Source organism: Natrix helvetica (genome assembly GCF_964273705.1).
Source record: "Natrix helvetica genome assembly, chromosome: 1".
NCBI lineage: Eukaryota > Metazoa > Chordata > Lepidosauria > Squamata > Natricidae > Natrix > Natrix helvetica.
Genome location: NC_138548.1, coordinates 374,878,196 through 374,891,438, shown reverse-complemented (window position 1 = coordinate 374,891,438; position 13,243 = coordinate 374,878,196). Strand labels below are relative to the sequence as shown.

The 13,243-nt window shown below is 41.6% G+C and overlaps 1 protein-coding gene across 1 annotated transcript in view; it reads left to right on the top strand.

Moving 5' to 3' along the window:
* The first annotated feature begins 427 nt into the window (after positions 1–427).
* The window catches only part of LOC309383753 (alpha-2-macroglobulin-like), an 84,485-nt gene continuing 71,669 nt past the window's right edge, over positions 428–13,243 (top strand). Inside the window, exons 1-5 of the mRNA XM_081936593.1 lie at positions 428–592; positions 4,146–4,332; positions 5,650–5,857; positions 9,243–9,295; positions 10,632–10,652. Coding sequence (XP_081792719.1) covers positions 492–592; positions 4,146–4,332; positions 5,650–5,857; positions 9,243–9,295; positions 10,632–10,652 — 570 coding nt within the window. The 5' untranslated portion in view covers positions 428–491. The remainder of the gene's footprint in view (positions 593–4,145; positions 4,333–5,649; positions 5,858–9,242; positions 9,296–10,631; positions 10,653–13,243) is intronic.

Here is a 13,243-nt window from a genome sequence, read left to right as displayed (position 1 = left end):
GAGCATGTTTATCCATTTCTCTTTTGGGAAAATATCATATTCTGCCTCTTAATATTTCTGAAAGTATTACTCTGCAGAAAAAGGGGCACATGTGATTAAAGTTTCCAAAGCAATCACAGAGATCCGTTCTAAGGCTATGGGTTTTTAAGAGTTACAGTCGGAAAATCATGACATCAGTTAGTTAGAAGGTGGGCAGAGTTGCTGCTAGGCAAATATGAGCTGGTTGCAAGTTAACTTGCGCAGCCAATTTCTCTAACTTTCACTGATAAGGCAGAGCAAACCCTGGAAAAGAATTTGGCAATTTAGTTATCTCCATTTAATTATCTTTCTCCCTCTCAGTGATTGGAAAGATCAATTAATGCAAACAGAATTGACTGTTGCAATCTGTTCCAACTAATTTCTTATCTTCTCTGTTTGCAGATAGTCAGCATAAGTAGCAGCGGGGAGAATGGTCAGAGGCCTTTGCTTTGCACATCAGCCATCCAACCACCATGGGGAAGGGATGGATCTGGAGGATACCCAGCCTCTCCCTGCTGCTGCTGCTGCTATTGATTCTTCCACCTTGGTTTTCTTTGGCGGATAGCACTGAACCGTAAGATGCTTGTTGGACCTTCTTGCCTTCCTTCTTTCCTCACCAAATCTCCACTTACGGCTTTGTCCTTCCTTTTTCTTCTTTGCAGGTTTGCAAGTAGGGAATGTACACAACAGTGGAGTCATTGTATAACTGCTGCCCCAGCTTGGCAACAGCTGGTTTTGTACAGCCCAGAGGATTAGAGAAATTAGAGAAATTAATTAGCGATCAGCCTACAAACTCTGGGGCCAGGGGGAGAATAGAATAGAATAACAGAGTTGGAAGGGATCTTGGCGGTCTTCTAGTCCAACCCATTGCTTAGGTAGGAAACCCTACACCACTTCAATCTCTTCTTAAAAATCCAATCCCTTCTTAAAAACTTAGAGAATAGCAAGCTAGAATTCTCATGAATTACCCGAGAGACATTTAAGTTGGTCTCTGTAAACTTTCAAAAACTAGTTAAGAGGAACCAATGGTTTTTTTCCCATTAGGTGAAACAAATGTTCCTAATGAGTTTGCTATGGCTATGCAATGCTCAACATTCAAAGGCAAAAAGCTGAGAGAGATGGGGTATTAATGCAGGTCTTATCTGTAACTCTTTAAAGCAGCGGTGTCTTTTTGCTGGATTTTGTTGTTGCAGATAGCACATTCCAAAGCCCCTTTGGCCATTTCAATCCCAAATGCTTTACTGGTAGGAATTGATTCCAGAGCCCAATGTAAGGAGGGAAATTCAGATTATGTAACTTCACTGTCTCATATTTCTAGAAAATTTTGTTGGTGCCTATTTTTGAGACACAGCCAGTCAAGTACACAAAGAGTTCCATAAAGATGATTAAATTAGGGCTTCAGAAATAATATTTTCCTGGGTTTCCAAAATTTATTAAACCATGGCTAATCAGGTAGGCTGGGTTGATAGAACCTGGGAAGATCCAAAATAACAAATTAATTAACAACATACCTTGGTTATCCTAATGCAGGTCCAAAATCCTGTTTAGTTATATTTTACATAGAGTTAATGATTCAAAAGAGGCTTGATAGCCTATTGCCCAGAGCAGAAAGCAGAATCTAGCTTTTTTAAAAACAGATTTGCGGGGGTGGGGGGGGAGTGTGACTAGTGAGTTTGGCTCTTTGGATTTACAGGCACTTTAAATTGGGTTTCTATAGAATTGTGGGGGATCTAATTTCCGATGGTTGGCTGGGGAATTCTGGGAGTTGAAGTCCACACCTATGAAGTCTACACAGAGGTTGAGAAACACAGCTGTAATCCAATAGATGTTCTGCAAAATGGAGATTTCCCCCTCTCATTCTGTGGACAGTTATGTGTCCCCCTGTCTCACTCATCATGTACATATCTTCCCATTGAGATCATGGAGGAATTAACAAGATAGCTGGATTCTCACAACCTTTATCTGGTTACTGTTTTCTGGATTTGCTCAGTATGTCGGATCAACAATCAACCAGGATGGGTTGGCCAACAGGCTAAGTCACAAAGACACCTAACCAAGATTCAACCTATTTTTAGCAGGTTGTGGGAATATAATCACAGAATCTCACTGTTCTATTTAAAGAAGTTAAACAGTCAATTTAGGTCAGGATAACTGGTTATGGAATTTAGGATCCCGTGAAGTCATTTGCCTACGGTAGTTCAGTTAATCAACTGACTTTCCTTAGCAAAATGTATACTTTCAGAAGTGCTTTCATTTCCTAGAAGCTGAAGCTAAACTATAAATTTGTGCCCAGAATATTTTATCTACTAATTCCTTGGGTTGATAGAAATTGGCAAGTTTAGGAAGGACAAGCAGTTTGGCGCCACTGATTTCCATTCCCAATTTTTTTTTTTGCCCTGCCAATTTACAAAGCAGCATGGTTATACAGTTTCCTTACAAAAACCAATCTACAAGTTCATGGCAAAAATTTAATCAAAGATCCAGTCCAATTATCTGTGGAGATTCTCAGTCATCCAGTTCATGGTTATCCCAAAGAAGCTTTTTCAAAAGGCAACTGGATTTTCTTGTTTTTCTTTGAAGATGTTATACAATACAATACAATACAATACAATAGCCGAGTTGGAAGAGACCTTGGAGGTCTTCTAGTCCAACCCCTTGCCTAGGCAGGAAACCCTATACCGTTCCAGACAAATGGCTATCCAACATCTTCTTAAAGACTTCCAGTGTTGGGGCATTCACAACTTCTCATCCAAGAAGCTTCTTTGGCTCTTAATGGATGGTAGGGAATGGAAGGATTTATGTTTCTTGCAGATAGCTGGTTGTTTGCATTCTTTTTAGAGAGTCATTGAGGCCACTTGGAGGTTTATCTGTGTCCTCAGGGTCACTTGAGTAGTCCAAGAGATTAACAGCCATTTGTCCAGAATAGTATAGGGCCGTGATGACGAACACAGCATCCTCTCTGTGGGCATGTGAGCCGTCACCACAGTTCAGCTCTGCCGTGCATATGTGTGTGCTTCCCGCCAGCCAGCTGGTCTTTGGGTCTCTGCCGTGCATGCACGGATTAGAAGACCCCAAGGTCCCTTCCAACTCTGTTGTTCTGTTAATTTCTGTTTAAGCAGGGATTCCAGCTGCTGCTCTAGGACAGTAAGCTTCCAAAAGTTGATTTCACAGACTATCATCTCATATTTAATCATCCTGCCCAGTTCCTTTAGTTTTCATGCTATCTTCTCATGGTAGAACTCATACCCTCCCATGGTAATTCAATCAGGACATTAGACATTTAATTGGAGACAGATTGTCCTGGCTAGTTGTTTCAAACTAGCCAAGGTAAACTACTTTGACAAGAAAGAGAGAACATTATTTCATTTAGATAAGAGAACAGAAATAACTTTTAGAATCTAAGGGCAATCATTCTGAGACAGGTACTGTGCACCATTGGACCATGTGATGGATTTATGGGAGTGGGCATAAGATTATGAACTTTCAACTGGGTGGAATTCCAGGAAGTTAATCAGAGTTGGAATTTCACAGATGTGCCAACATGTCTGTTTTATTAAATTGGAACTTTAAGGATAACTCTGCCTTGGACTCTGATTTGTTTCTGCATGATATTTGGAACGCTGACATTAAGTTTCTTTCTCTGACTGATGTTAGACACATGTCTCTAAGTTACAGAATTGGCATTAGGACACTGTAGAGGACATTTGTCATTAGCTTCCCTTATTCCCCCCAGTAATAGATACCACTATAGGGTTGGTGTCAAGATTGGAAGATTGGCAAAATATTCGTATCTTCTGCTCTATCACTTCTTCATTTAAACGGGTTTGACTGGTTTGGGGCAAAACAGCCCACCCAATCTATTTGCCCAGGTGCAATAGTATTGAGAGAAGGAACAGTGATTTTTTCGTGCAAATTGCCAGCACCTCTTAGGAGACAAGAAATGTTAATGCACCTAGCCATTAAGAGCCAGCCTTCCTTCCTTTGCCCCATCGACAAATGGATAATTAATCCACCAAGAAAATTATTTTAGATGCATGGGTGGTAACTTTTTGTAGTGAAACCTGCCCCAGTTACAGGGCATCCATGCCACTCACTTGATAAATCCTTTTGACTTTCCCGCTTTCCAGGCAATACTTGATCCTGGTGCCCTCTGTGATTCGGACAAAGACCTCTGAGAATGTTTGTGTCCAGATGATCCATTTGAACGAGACTGTGACTTTGAGTATCGCCATAGAAGTTGAGGGCAAGAACATAAGCTTGGCTGAAGTGGACATGACGGCTGGGAAGGACATCTTCCAATGTGTTTCATTTCAGGTAGGAGCTCCTTACTTGAACGCGTCATATAAATATGTTGTATTTATTCTACTTTTAGGAGAATAAATAGGAGCCACCAGCGTGATGTGTTTGCAAAACCAAACACATTCAACTTTAGGGTGCAAATACATTTCGGGATCATTTCGAAAGGAACACAGAAAAAAGAAGTGCCATTTGGTTCAATGACAAACTGAATTAGAAAAAAAAATAGGAAGTATAATTAAGTAGATGTGATAAAATACTAGCACAACAAAGATAAAGCAACAGATAAAGGAAATCAGCATTAGCTATAATAATCTTGTACTGATTGTCTGTGCAAGGATAAATTTAAGTATTACAATCTATTGTAGAGAATATTCATAGCTCCAGTTGTAGATTTAGGCAGTATTTGTACTGCAGGTTTGCTGCTTGGAGGCTGGACACTTCAGCGGAGTTTTAGGGGAAATGTCTTGTTCATCTATATACCAGGAGGTCCTGGGTGGTTAGTTGGTCTTTTGATTCTGGTGTTGTGACTTCTGAAGGATTTCTGTAAGCCCCAAAATTCAACTAGTGGTGGGGTGGTCAATTCTGTCATTGATTGGTGGTCCAGATGATCCGTTTTCTTATTAGTTCATATCCTGGTTCTAAGTCAACCTGTTTGTTGATGGACTCATCGGTGGAATGCCAGGCTTTGATAAACTCATGGGTTTTGGCATGGCCGATGTCTTCGGCTTTGTCCCAGGCAAGCCAGTATTGTTTGTTGCTGGTGTGACTGGCGATTAGGGACTGTAGGCCATGCCATTCGACATTACAATCTTTGAAATGAAATATGTCACCTAAAATGAAATAGGTATTATATATTAAATCTGAAAAGATTTCTAAAGTAATTCTGTGGTCAGCTGTACCAAATTTTCCCCTTGCTATACATGTGTTAACAATTCATAGCAGCTTGGGGACACAATGGTTAGAATGCAGTACTGCAGGCTAATTCTGCTGACTGCCAACTGCCAACAGTTTGGCAGTTCGATTCTCACTGGCTCAAGGTTGACTCATCCTTCCATGCTTTCAAGGTCAGTAAAACGAGGCTCCCGATCATTGGGGACATCATTGGGGACAACAGTTCTGTAAACTGTTTAGGGAGGGCTGTAAAAACGCTCTGAGGCGTTATATAAGTCTAAGTGCTACTGCTATTCGTATAAAAAAGGGCAGGGCTTCAATGGCATTGTTGTAGCCTCCATCTTGACTTTTTTGCCCTCCAGCTCCAGGAAGTGAAGCAAGGGGGCCTTGCAATAGGGACTGTGAAAAATCCTCATGCTGCTACCTTTGTTTGTTCTCCAGCTTCCCGAGTTGAGTCGTTCCTCAAGCAGTTCTCCAAGCTATTTTCAAAGATTTCACGACTATACAGACTCTGCCACGAATCTTCTCAGGGTGGTACTGAAGGGACAAACGTTGAACATGAAGAAACAAGAACTGGTCAAAATCAGAAACCCAAGTGAACTACTTTTTTTTCAGACAGACAAGCCCATCTACAAGCCAGGACAGGAAGGTAAGTGAGGTCCTTCCAGTAGAGAAATTGTAGAAATAGGGGTATAATCACAACTGGGATCAGAATTTCCATTGCTAAGCAAGTTAAGTGAGTCTTGCTTGATTTTACCATCTTTTCTTTTATGCCATGGTTCTTAAGTGAACCACTGCAGTTATAGGTAATCCTCGAGTTACGAATGTAATAGAGTCTGCTAATTACATTCATAACCCTAGGATTCCTTTGATTGAATCATGTTAAATGAATGTGATCACTCCCTACTTTCTCCAATGCATTCGCTAATTGATTGCGTATGTCGTTAAATGCACATGAGGTAGCTCGGGGTGGGGAAGTCCATGCATGCCCTGGTGCCGGAGTAGGCCACCCAAGGCTTCCTCTGATCCACTGAGATTACCTCAAGCTCCCCTGGGGTCCACACAATTGCTTCCCCATCCTATCCTACCCCGCCAGATCTCCACAGACTGGCCCTGCTTTGCCAGTGTCCCAGATTCCACTTACTCCTTCCCACCCCATTTCCCATGGCTTTACTGAAATAGCCATGTTGCAGCCTCTCTACAGTTGGTTGTAAGGTTGAATGACCACTGTGGTGCTGCAACATACGTAACTTTGGAACCGGGTCGTAAATGTTTTTTTTGGGGGGGCGGGAGTTTTAATTTTGAATGGTTACTAATTAATTTGTTAAAACTCAAGAAATACCTGTGAATCAGGAGTTTGGCTTTCCTCCGCCTTGATTTTGCTTGCTGGAAGCTAGCTGGGAAGGTCACAAATGCCTACATGCGATCCTGGCATGCCGCAACCATCCTAAACACACGCTGGTTGTCAAGTGCTGAAATTGCAATCACGTGACCACGGGGATGCTGTGATGGTTGTGTGAGGAATGGTTGCAAGACACTTTCTTCAGCACTGTTGCGATTTGGAATGGTTGCTAAAAGTTGTAAGTTAAGGACTATCTGTAGTTCCTTGCCAAGAGAGTGCCTCTTCCAAATCACGGGAAATGTCTTATTTCTGTGATAAATCCACTCACTGGTTCTTTTGCAGATGAGCTTTCTTTTCCTAAGGCAGATTGTTCTGCAATATTTTACATGTGCTAGAGGCGGTTTGGTGCAGTGGTTAAGGCACCAGGCTAAACCTGGGGGAGGGGATCTTTAATTCTAGTCTTGCCTTATGCACAAAGCTAACTGGGTGACCTTGGGGCAGTCATTCTTTCTCAGCCCTGGGAAGCAGGCACTGGGAAATCCATTCTGAAATCTTCTCAAAAAAACTGCAGGGACTAATTTGGGAAGGCTTTAGAAGTAAATGCTGAGTCAAAATAACAGAGTTGGTAGGGGCCTTGGAGGTCTTCTAGTCCAAACCCTGGTCAAGCAGGAAACCCTAAACCAGGGATGTCAAACTGGCAGCCTGTGGGCCTGTGGGCAAGATGCACCCCCACTTCAGCTCCATGAAGGGAGAAAACGCTGCAAATTTCAGTCAAATGGTTGTCCAACCAGAGTCAAAGGCACACACATTCACACACACACAGAGTCTGGTCTAAACAGATGGCTACATTTGGTCAACTTGATCAAAGTGGCCTTGTGTTGGACCTGGTTAGTACTTTTGCAAACAGAGATAGAGGTTATATCAGTATATCTCGCCTACTATTTGGGAGATTTTGGATCCACGTAGCCCACGGATGCCCTTGATACAATATTTTTGGTGCCTCCTGAGATACAATCATAAAATCAGGGCAATCTGATTTAGTAACCAAAAGCCTGGGAACCCTTCACTCCACTGCAGCAGAAGCGATGCCTCCTGCAGCGAGAAATTTGAAATTATTTGAATTTGGACCGCTGTAGGGTGCTCTGCTTTGAGTGGCCTTTGACAATTATCCAGAAGCTTCGTTTGCTTCAGAAGGTAGCTGCCAGCTTGCTGGTAAAGTGGGGAAGCTTCAGCAATATGAATGGTGCCTGGTTTGCAGAAGATATGGTGGTTGCTTTTTAAGATGGGCAATTTCTGAAAGCGATTAGAGAGTGAGGCTTGCAAACTTAGTGTCCTTTAAAAGGCTTTGTTGTGACTGCAAACGAGATGGTCAATCCCTTTGTCTTCTGGCACTCCAACCTGTGGAAAACCACTGTCCTGCTAGGGACAGCTATCTATAATACAATAATACAATAGTAGAGTTGGAAGGGACCTTGGAGGTCTTCTAGTCCAACCCCCTGCCTAGGCAGGAAATCCTATACCGTTTCAGACAAATGGCTATCCAACATCTTCTTAAAGACTTCCAGTGACTTCCATCTGGAGCATATTTGGCTGATCTCCTCTCCTCTCGTTATCCAGAAGGGTTCTAAGGAATTGGTAATCTTATTTGGTCTTTGCTGCTGTGATTGGTTCCACTTTTGCAGAAATATTTTCAATTTGCCATACCTCCCCCAGAAATCTGCACTGGTTTTGGAGGCCAATTAAAAGTGCTGGGTTTGCCCCATATAACCTTGCATGCCTTGGCCCCCAGTTACTGGGAGAATGGCCTCCCTGAACAAATCTGCCTGAGAGATGGTAGAGAGGTTTGAAAAGAAATGACAGAGAAGGTAATCATAAAAGATGACTAAGAGCATGAAAACAAGCTTTTTCTACGGATTCCCCTCATGTAGGAATTACTTCCCACTGGAGGACCAGATCACCTCCAATTAATTTTTGGGCACACGTTGAAGATAATTTTTTTTTATTCCATTATAGGGGGATCTGTGCAGGTTTTTAAAATCTGAATGCTTTAACAGATCGTTTGTCACAAGTTTCACAAAGGAACACAGGGTAGACATTCTGCAATGAATGAGCTGTTGGACTTAATTGTTGGAAATTCTATGCAACAACTACAGTAGTATTCAGCCAGTAAATGGCAATAGTTTGGATCTCTATGCTTTCTGGTTCTGGGTAGAGTTTCCTGTTTCCTGTCACAGAATATATTTGAGCAGTAAAGCACACAGTGACTGATACTCTTTGTTTGCTGTGTGGTGCTTTATATATACAGAATTTCTAATACGAGTCAACACATCAAATAAGCACTTCCCTTGGTGTCAATCACCCTGCAGATTCCATTCTGGCTTGATCTTGTACCCATTAGATCAGGGGTCTCCAACCTTGGCAACTTTAAGACTTGTGGACTCCAACTCCCAATATTCCTCAGCCAGCTTTGCTGGCTGAGGAATTCTGGGAGTTGAAGTCCACAAGTCTTAAAGTTGTCAAGGTGGGAGACCCCTGCATTAGATGAATAGATGACTTCTCCCTTCAATCCAAATCTATGAATGGGTGATAGAAGTGCCTGGGAGGAATCTGGGGCTACGATCCTTATAAAGTCCAAGCTGGGTTCCAGATGTACGTGGCCACAAAGCCAATACTGTCCCTCTTCCTTTCACAGTGAAGATCCGCATTGTCTGTCTGAACGAAGACTTCCGTCCCATAAATAAGAAGGTAGGCTATGACCGAATACAATGGCTGCTCATTCCCTTTCCTGGAAGGCTACAGCATTCACTGAGGTTTCAACATGGCACAATTAAAATTTTTTTCCCCCTATGTTCACATAATTCCTGCAATAATATTTAAAACTGTCAAGGCGGCTGTGCCAATGAACACATCCTGATTTACAACTATATCATAAATGTGCGTCTTATCTTATAACTAATCAAGGAGAGAAGCAACTTAGAACTGAGGAGAAACTTCCTGACAGTCAGAACAATTAATCAGTGGAACAGAAGTTGCCTCCAGAAGTTGTGAATGCCCCAACACTGGAAGTCTTTAAGAAGATGTGGGATAGCCATTTGTCTGAAACGGTATAGGGTGTCCTGCCTAAGCAGGGGGTTGGACTAGAAGGCCTCCAAGGTCCCTTCCAACTCTACTATTGTATTGTATCATACACACACATAACCACAATGATCTTCCATATCTGTGAAAGCCACAATGGACATCAGAATGATATCTGCCACAAAAATGCAAGTAATATATGTAATACAAACTGAGTCCTTCAGTTTGTAACTGTGTTCCCTCTTTCATCAATTATTTGTTAGCTCTGTACACTACCTTTTGTCCAGGAACCCAAGGTGGCTCCCTCCTCCCATTTTCCCCTCAATGACAATTCTGAACGGATAGTAGAATACCAGAGTTGGAAGGGACCTTGGAAGTCTTCTAGTCCAACCCCCTGTTGAAACAGGAGACGCTGTATCATTTCAAACAAATGGCGGTCCAGTCTCTTCTTAACAACCTCCAGTGATGGAGAGCTTCCACAACTTCTGAAGGCAAGCCGTTCCACGGCTTAGTTGTTCTCGCTGTCAGTAAATTTCTCAGTTCTAGGTTGCTTCTCTCTTTGATTAGTTTCCATCCATTGCTTCTTGTTCTGCCTTCAGGTTCTTTTGGAGAAGAGGTTGACCTCTTCTTCTTAGTGGTAGCCCCTTAGATATTGGAACACTGCTGTCATGTCACCCCTTGTCCTTCTTTTCATCAAACTAGACATACCCAATTCCTACAAGCGTTCTTCATTTGTTTGATTCTCCGGTCCCCTCAACCATCTTTGGATGGTTGGGATGAGAGACAGGGCCTGACTCAAAATCTCCCAGAACTTTCTATGTCTGAGGAGGATTTGACTTCCCTGCTCCTGCTGCAGCAAATTCCCCACTGCCCCACAAACAGAAAACGTTACCTATAATATCATATATTCACATTTCCTCTTTGTGTGTACATGTGTATAAGATTATAATTCATTGTCTTGTAGTTTCTGATTTCTCTCTCTCTCTCTTGTTTTTATTTCTGTCAGATTCCTTTAATTTACATCCAGGTAAGTACTCCTTTTCTCTTACCACAATAAAAATTTGTAAATTACATGAGAGATAATAAAATACATCATTACTGTGATATATATCAATATATTAAATGAAACATGTTGTAATTGGAACTAACCTTTATAAAAAATGTGGCACGGATAATAAATAAAAATAAAAGGCCTCTCTTGATCTTGAGGCCCTAGGCTGAAGCCTAGTTAGCCTATAGGAAAATCCGGCCCTGGCTACACCCCCAAAATATATTTGCTGGTATCAAAATTACACAATTTTCAGCTTAATTCAAGCCCAATTGTCATCATGCACAACTTTTCAGTTTTTTTTTGTTTGTTTAAAAAGGTGATCCAGCAAATGTTATGGGGCACAGTGAAGGAAGAGATCCAGTTTGGGCACGATAAAATTATAATTACTGTACCTATTAGTTGGAAGAAATTGGTATATCTAGAGCTAGTTGGACTGTGCCCTGTGTGCTCCGCTTTAAGAAATTCTGGAAAATGAGTAAATTGTCAAAAATTGGAAGAAGGCAAATATCTGCTTCTTCAGTGAAAGACAGATCAATCAATTTGGTATCAAAATTGACAAGGAAATTTCTGGAAAGGCAGTATTATATAAGCCAAAATTATACGTATGTATACAAACATCCCTGTGAAGATTCTACCGTAGGTCATAAAAATGATGTTATGCCACTTAAAAACAGTGCCATAATTTACCTGAGGCCAGCATGCATTTGTCAACAGGTTTTGTCAGATGATGCTTATCTTTACATCAGGGAACATTTTCAGTAGATGGTAGTAGATTGCAACAGATATGATTCTGATTTACAAGCTAATAAAATAAGGGCTCGAAGATATTCTATCAGGGTAGATCCTCAACTGGCTTGAAAACCAAACCCTGAGTTTTCATAATGTTTTTCACCAGACCAATGAGAGACATCGAATAGGGTGCCGCAAAGTTTAACTGTATAAAACTAGTCGACTAATGACAGTAATTGAACTTACCACCCTGATTTTAAGTCATATCAGTTGCAAAAGGAGACCGTGACTGACCTGATTTTACAACCTTTTTTTAATGGCAGTTGTTAAGTGAACCAATGATTTTCTTTGGGTGCGATTTAGTAGATAACCAGGAGTAAGTGCCATTTTTTTGGCAAAACTGTTGTAAAGTGCAGTCACGTGACTGGGACTCCGCAAATGGCTGTAAATCCACCTGTGAGCCGAATGCCTGGTTAGGTGACAAGGGGGCAACTGTTAGAACTTTGAATTTCGATTGTAGGTAGCCTGAAGTAACTTGGAATGGTTGCTAAGCGATCCTTGGTTGTAAATCAAGGATTACCTGTATTTAGCTTTGTGGAAAAGTGACTGGACCAGTGGAATGTAGGCCAGAGGGAGGGAGGGAGCGGCCGTTTCCCAGCAAGCGAAGAGACAAAGGCACTTGGAATCTCTGGTTTGCAGAAAGAGAGCAAAGGGGACTCCGCCTATTTTGCAGATTACAGGCAATCCTCAATTTATGACCATGAGCCCAAAATTTCTATTGCTGAGCAAGACAGTTGCCAAGTGATTTGCCCTATTTTATGACATTTTTTTTGGCCACAACTATTAAGTGAATCATGTGGCCGTTAAGTGAACCTGGCTTCCCCACGGACTTCGCACCTCCGAAGCTGACTGGGAAAATCAGGAATAGTGACCGTACAATCCCAGGACAGTGTACGTGTCATACATACATGCCTGTTGCTGATTGCCTGAATTTTGATCACAACCATTGGGATGTTACAACGGTTGTATGTGTGAAAATTGGTCATTAGTCCTTTGTTTCACTAAATGAATGGTTGTAAGTCAAAGACTACCTGTGTATCTGGTAGTTTTGCAGGTAAGTGCTTTGGTCTGGCAAATTCTCAATCCATAAGTGAGCAACAATAAACAAAGGTGTTTTTTTTCCAAGAGGCAACTCCATCATCATGTGGCCGGCATGACTAAATGCCAAAGGCCCACAGAGCGCTGTTACCTTCCCACCAAAGGTGGTTCCTATTTTTCTACTTGCATTTTTAACGTGCTTTCAAACTGCTAGGTTGGCAGAAGCTGGGACAGGTAAGGGAGCTCACCCCATTTTGCAGCGCTTAGGGATTCAAACTACTGAACTGCTGACCTTTCTTTTTTTTTTCAAATTTTTTTATTGGTTTTTATACATATATGGGGAAAGGGATACAAAAATTTTTGGCAGCTCCCACACTAGTGATAGAAACCCATCCAAAACTCACAATTTTTACAATCTTAAAAACAAAATATAAAAGATAAGCAGAAAACAAGGTCTTATTCTATATTGTCAACCATGTGTTCATTCATTTTCCTTTGTCACTTTCTAGAGTATCACCAATTGCTATTATTTCAAATACTTTTATTTTTGTGATCTGAGCCTTTTCGATATTGCTCCTTCCTCCCTGTCCCCAGAGGAAGCCTCAGCCCCCCACTTCTTATCTTGCACTTTGCTGTCCTTTCCACTACCTTCGCTATGTTCTTCCTCTAGGAGGGGAAAATTCTTTTTAATGAAGGCTTCTGCCTCCTGCACTGTATTAATTCTAATAACTGCTGACCTT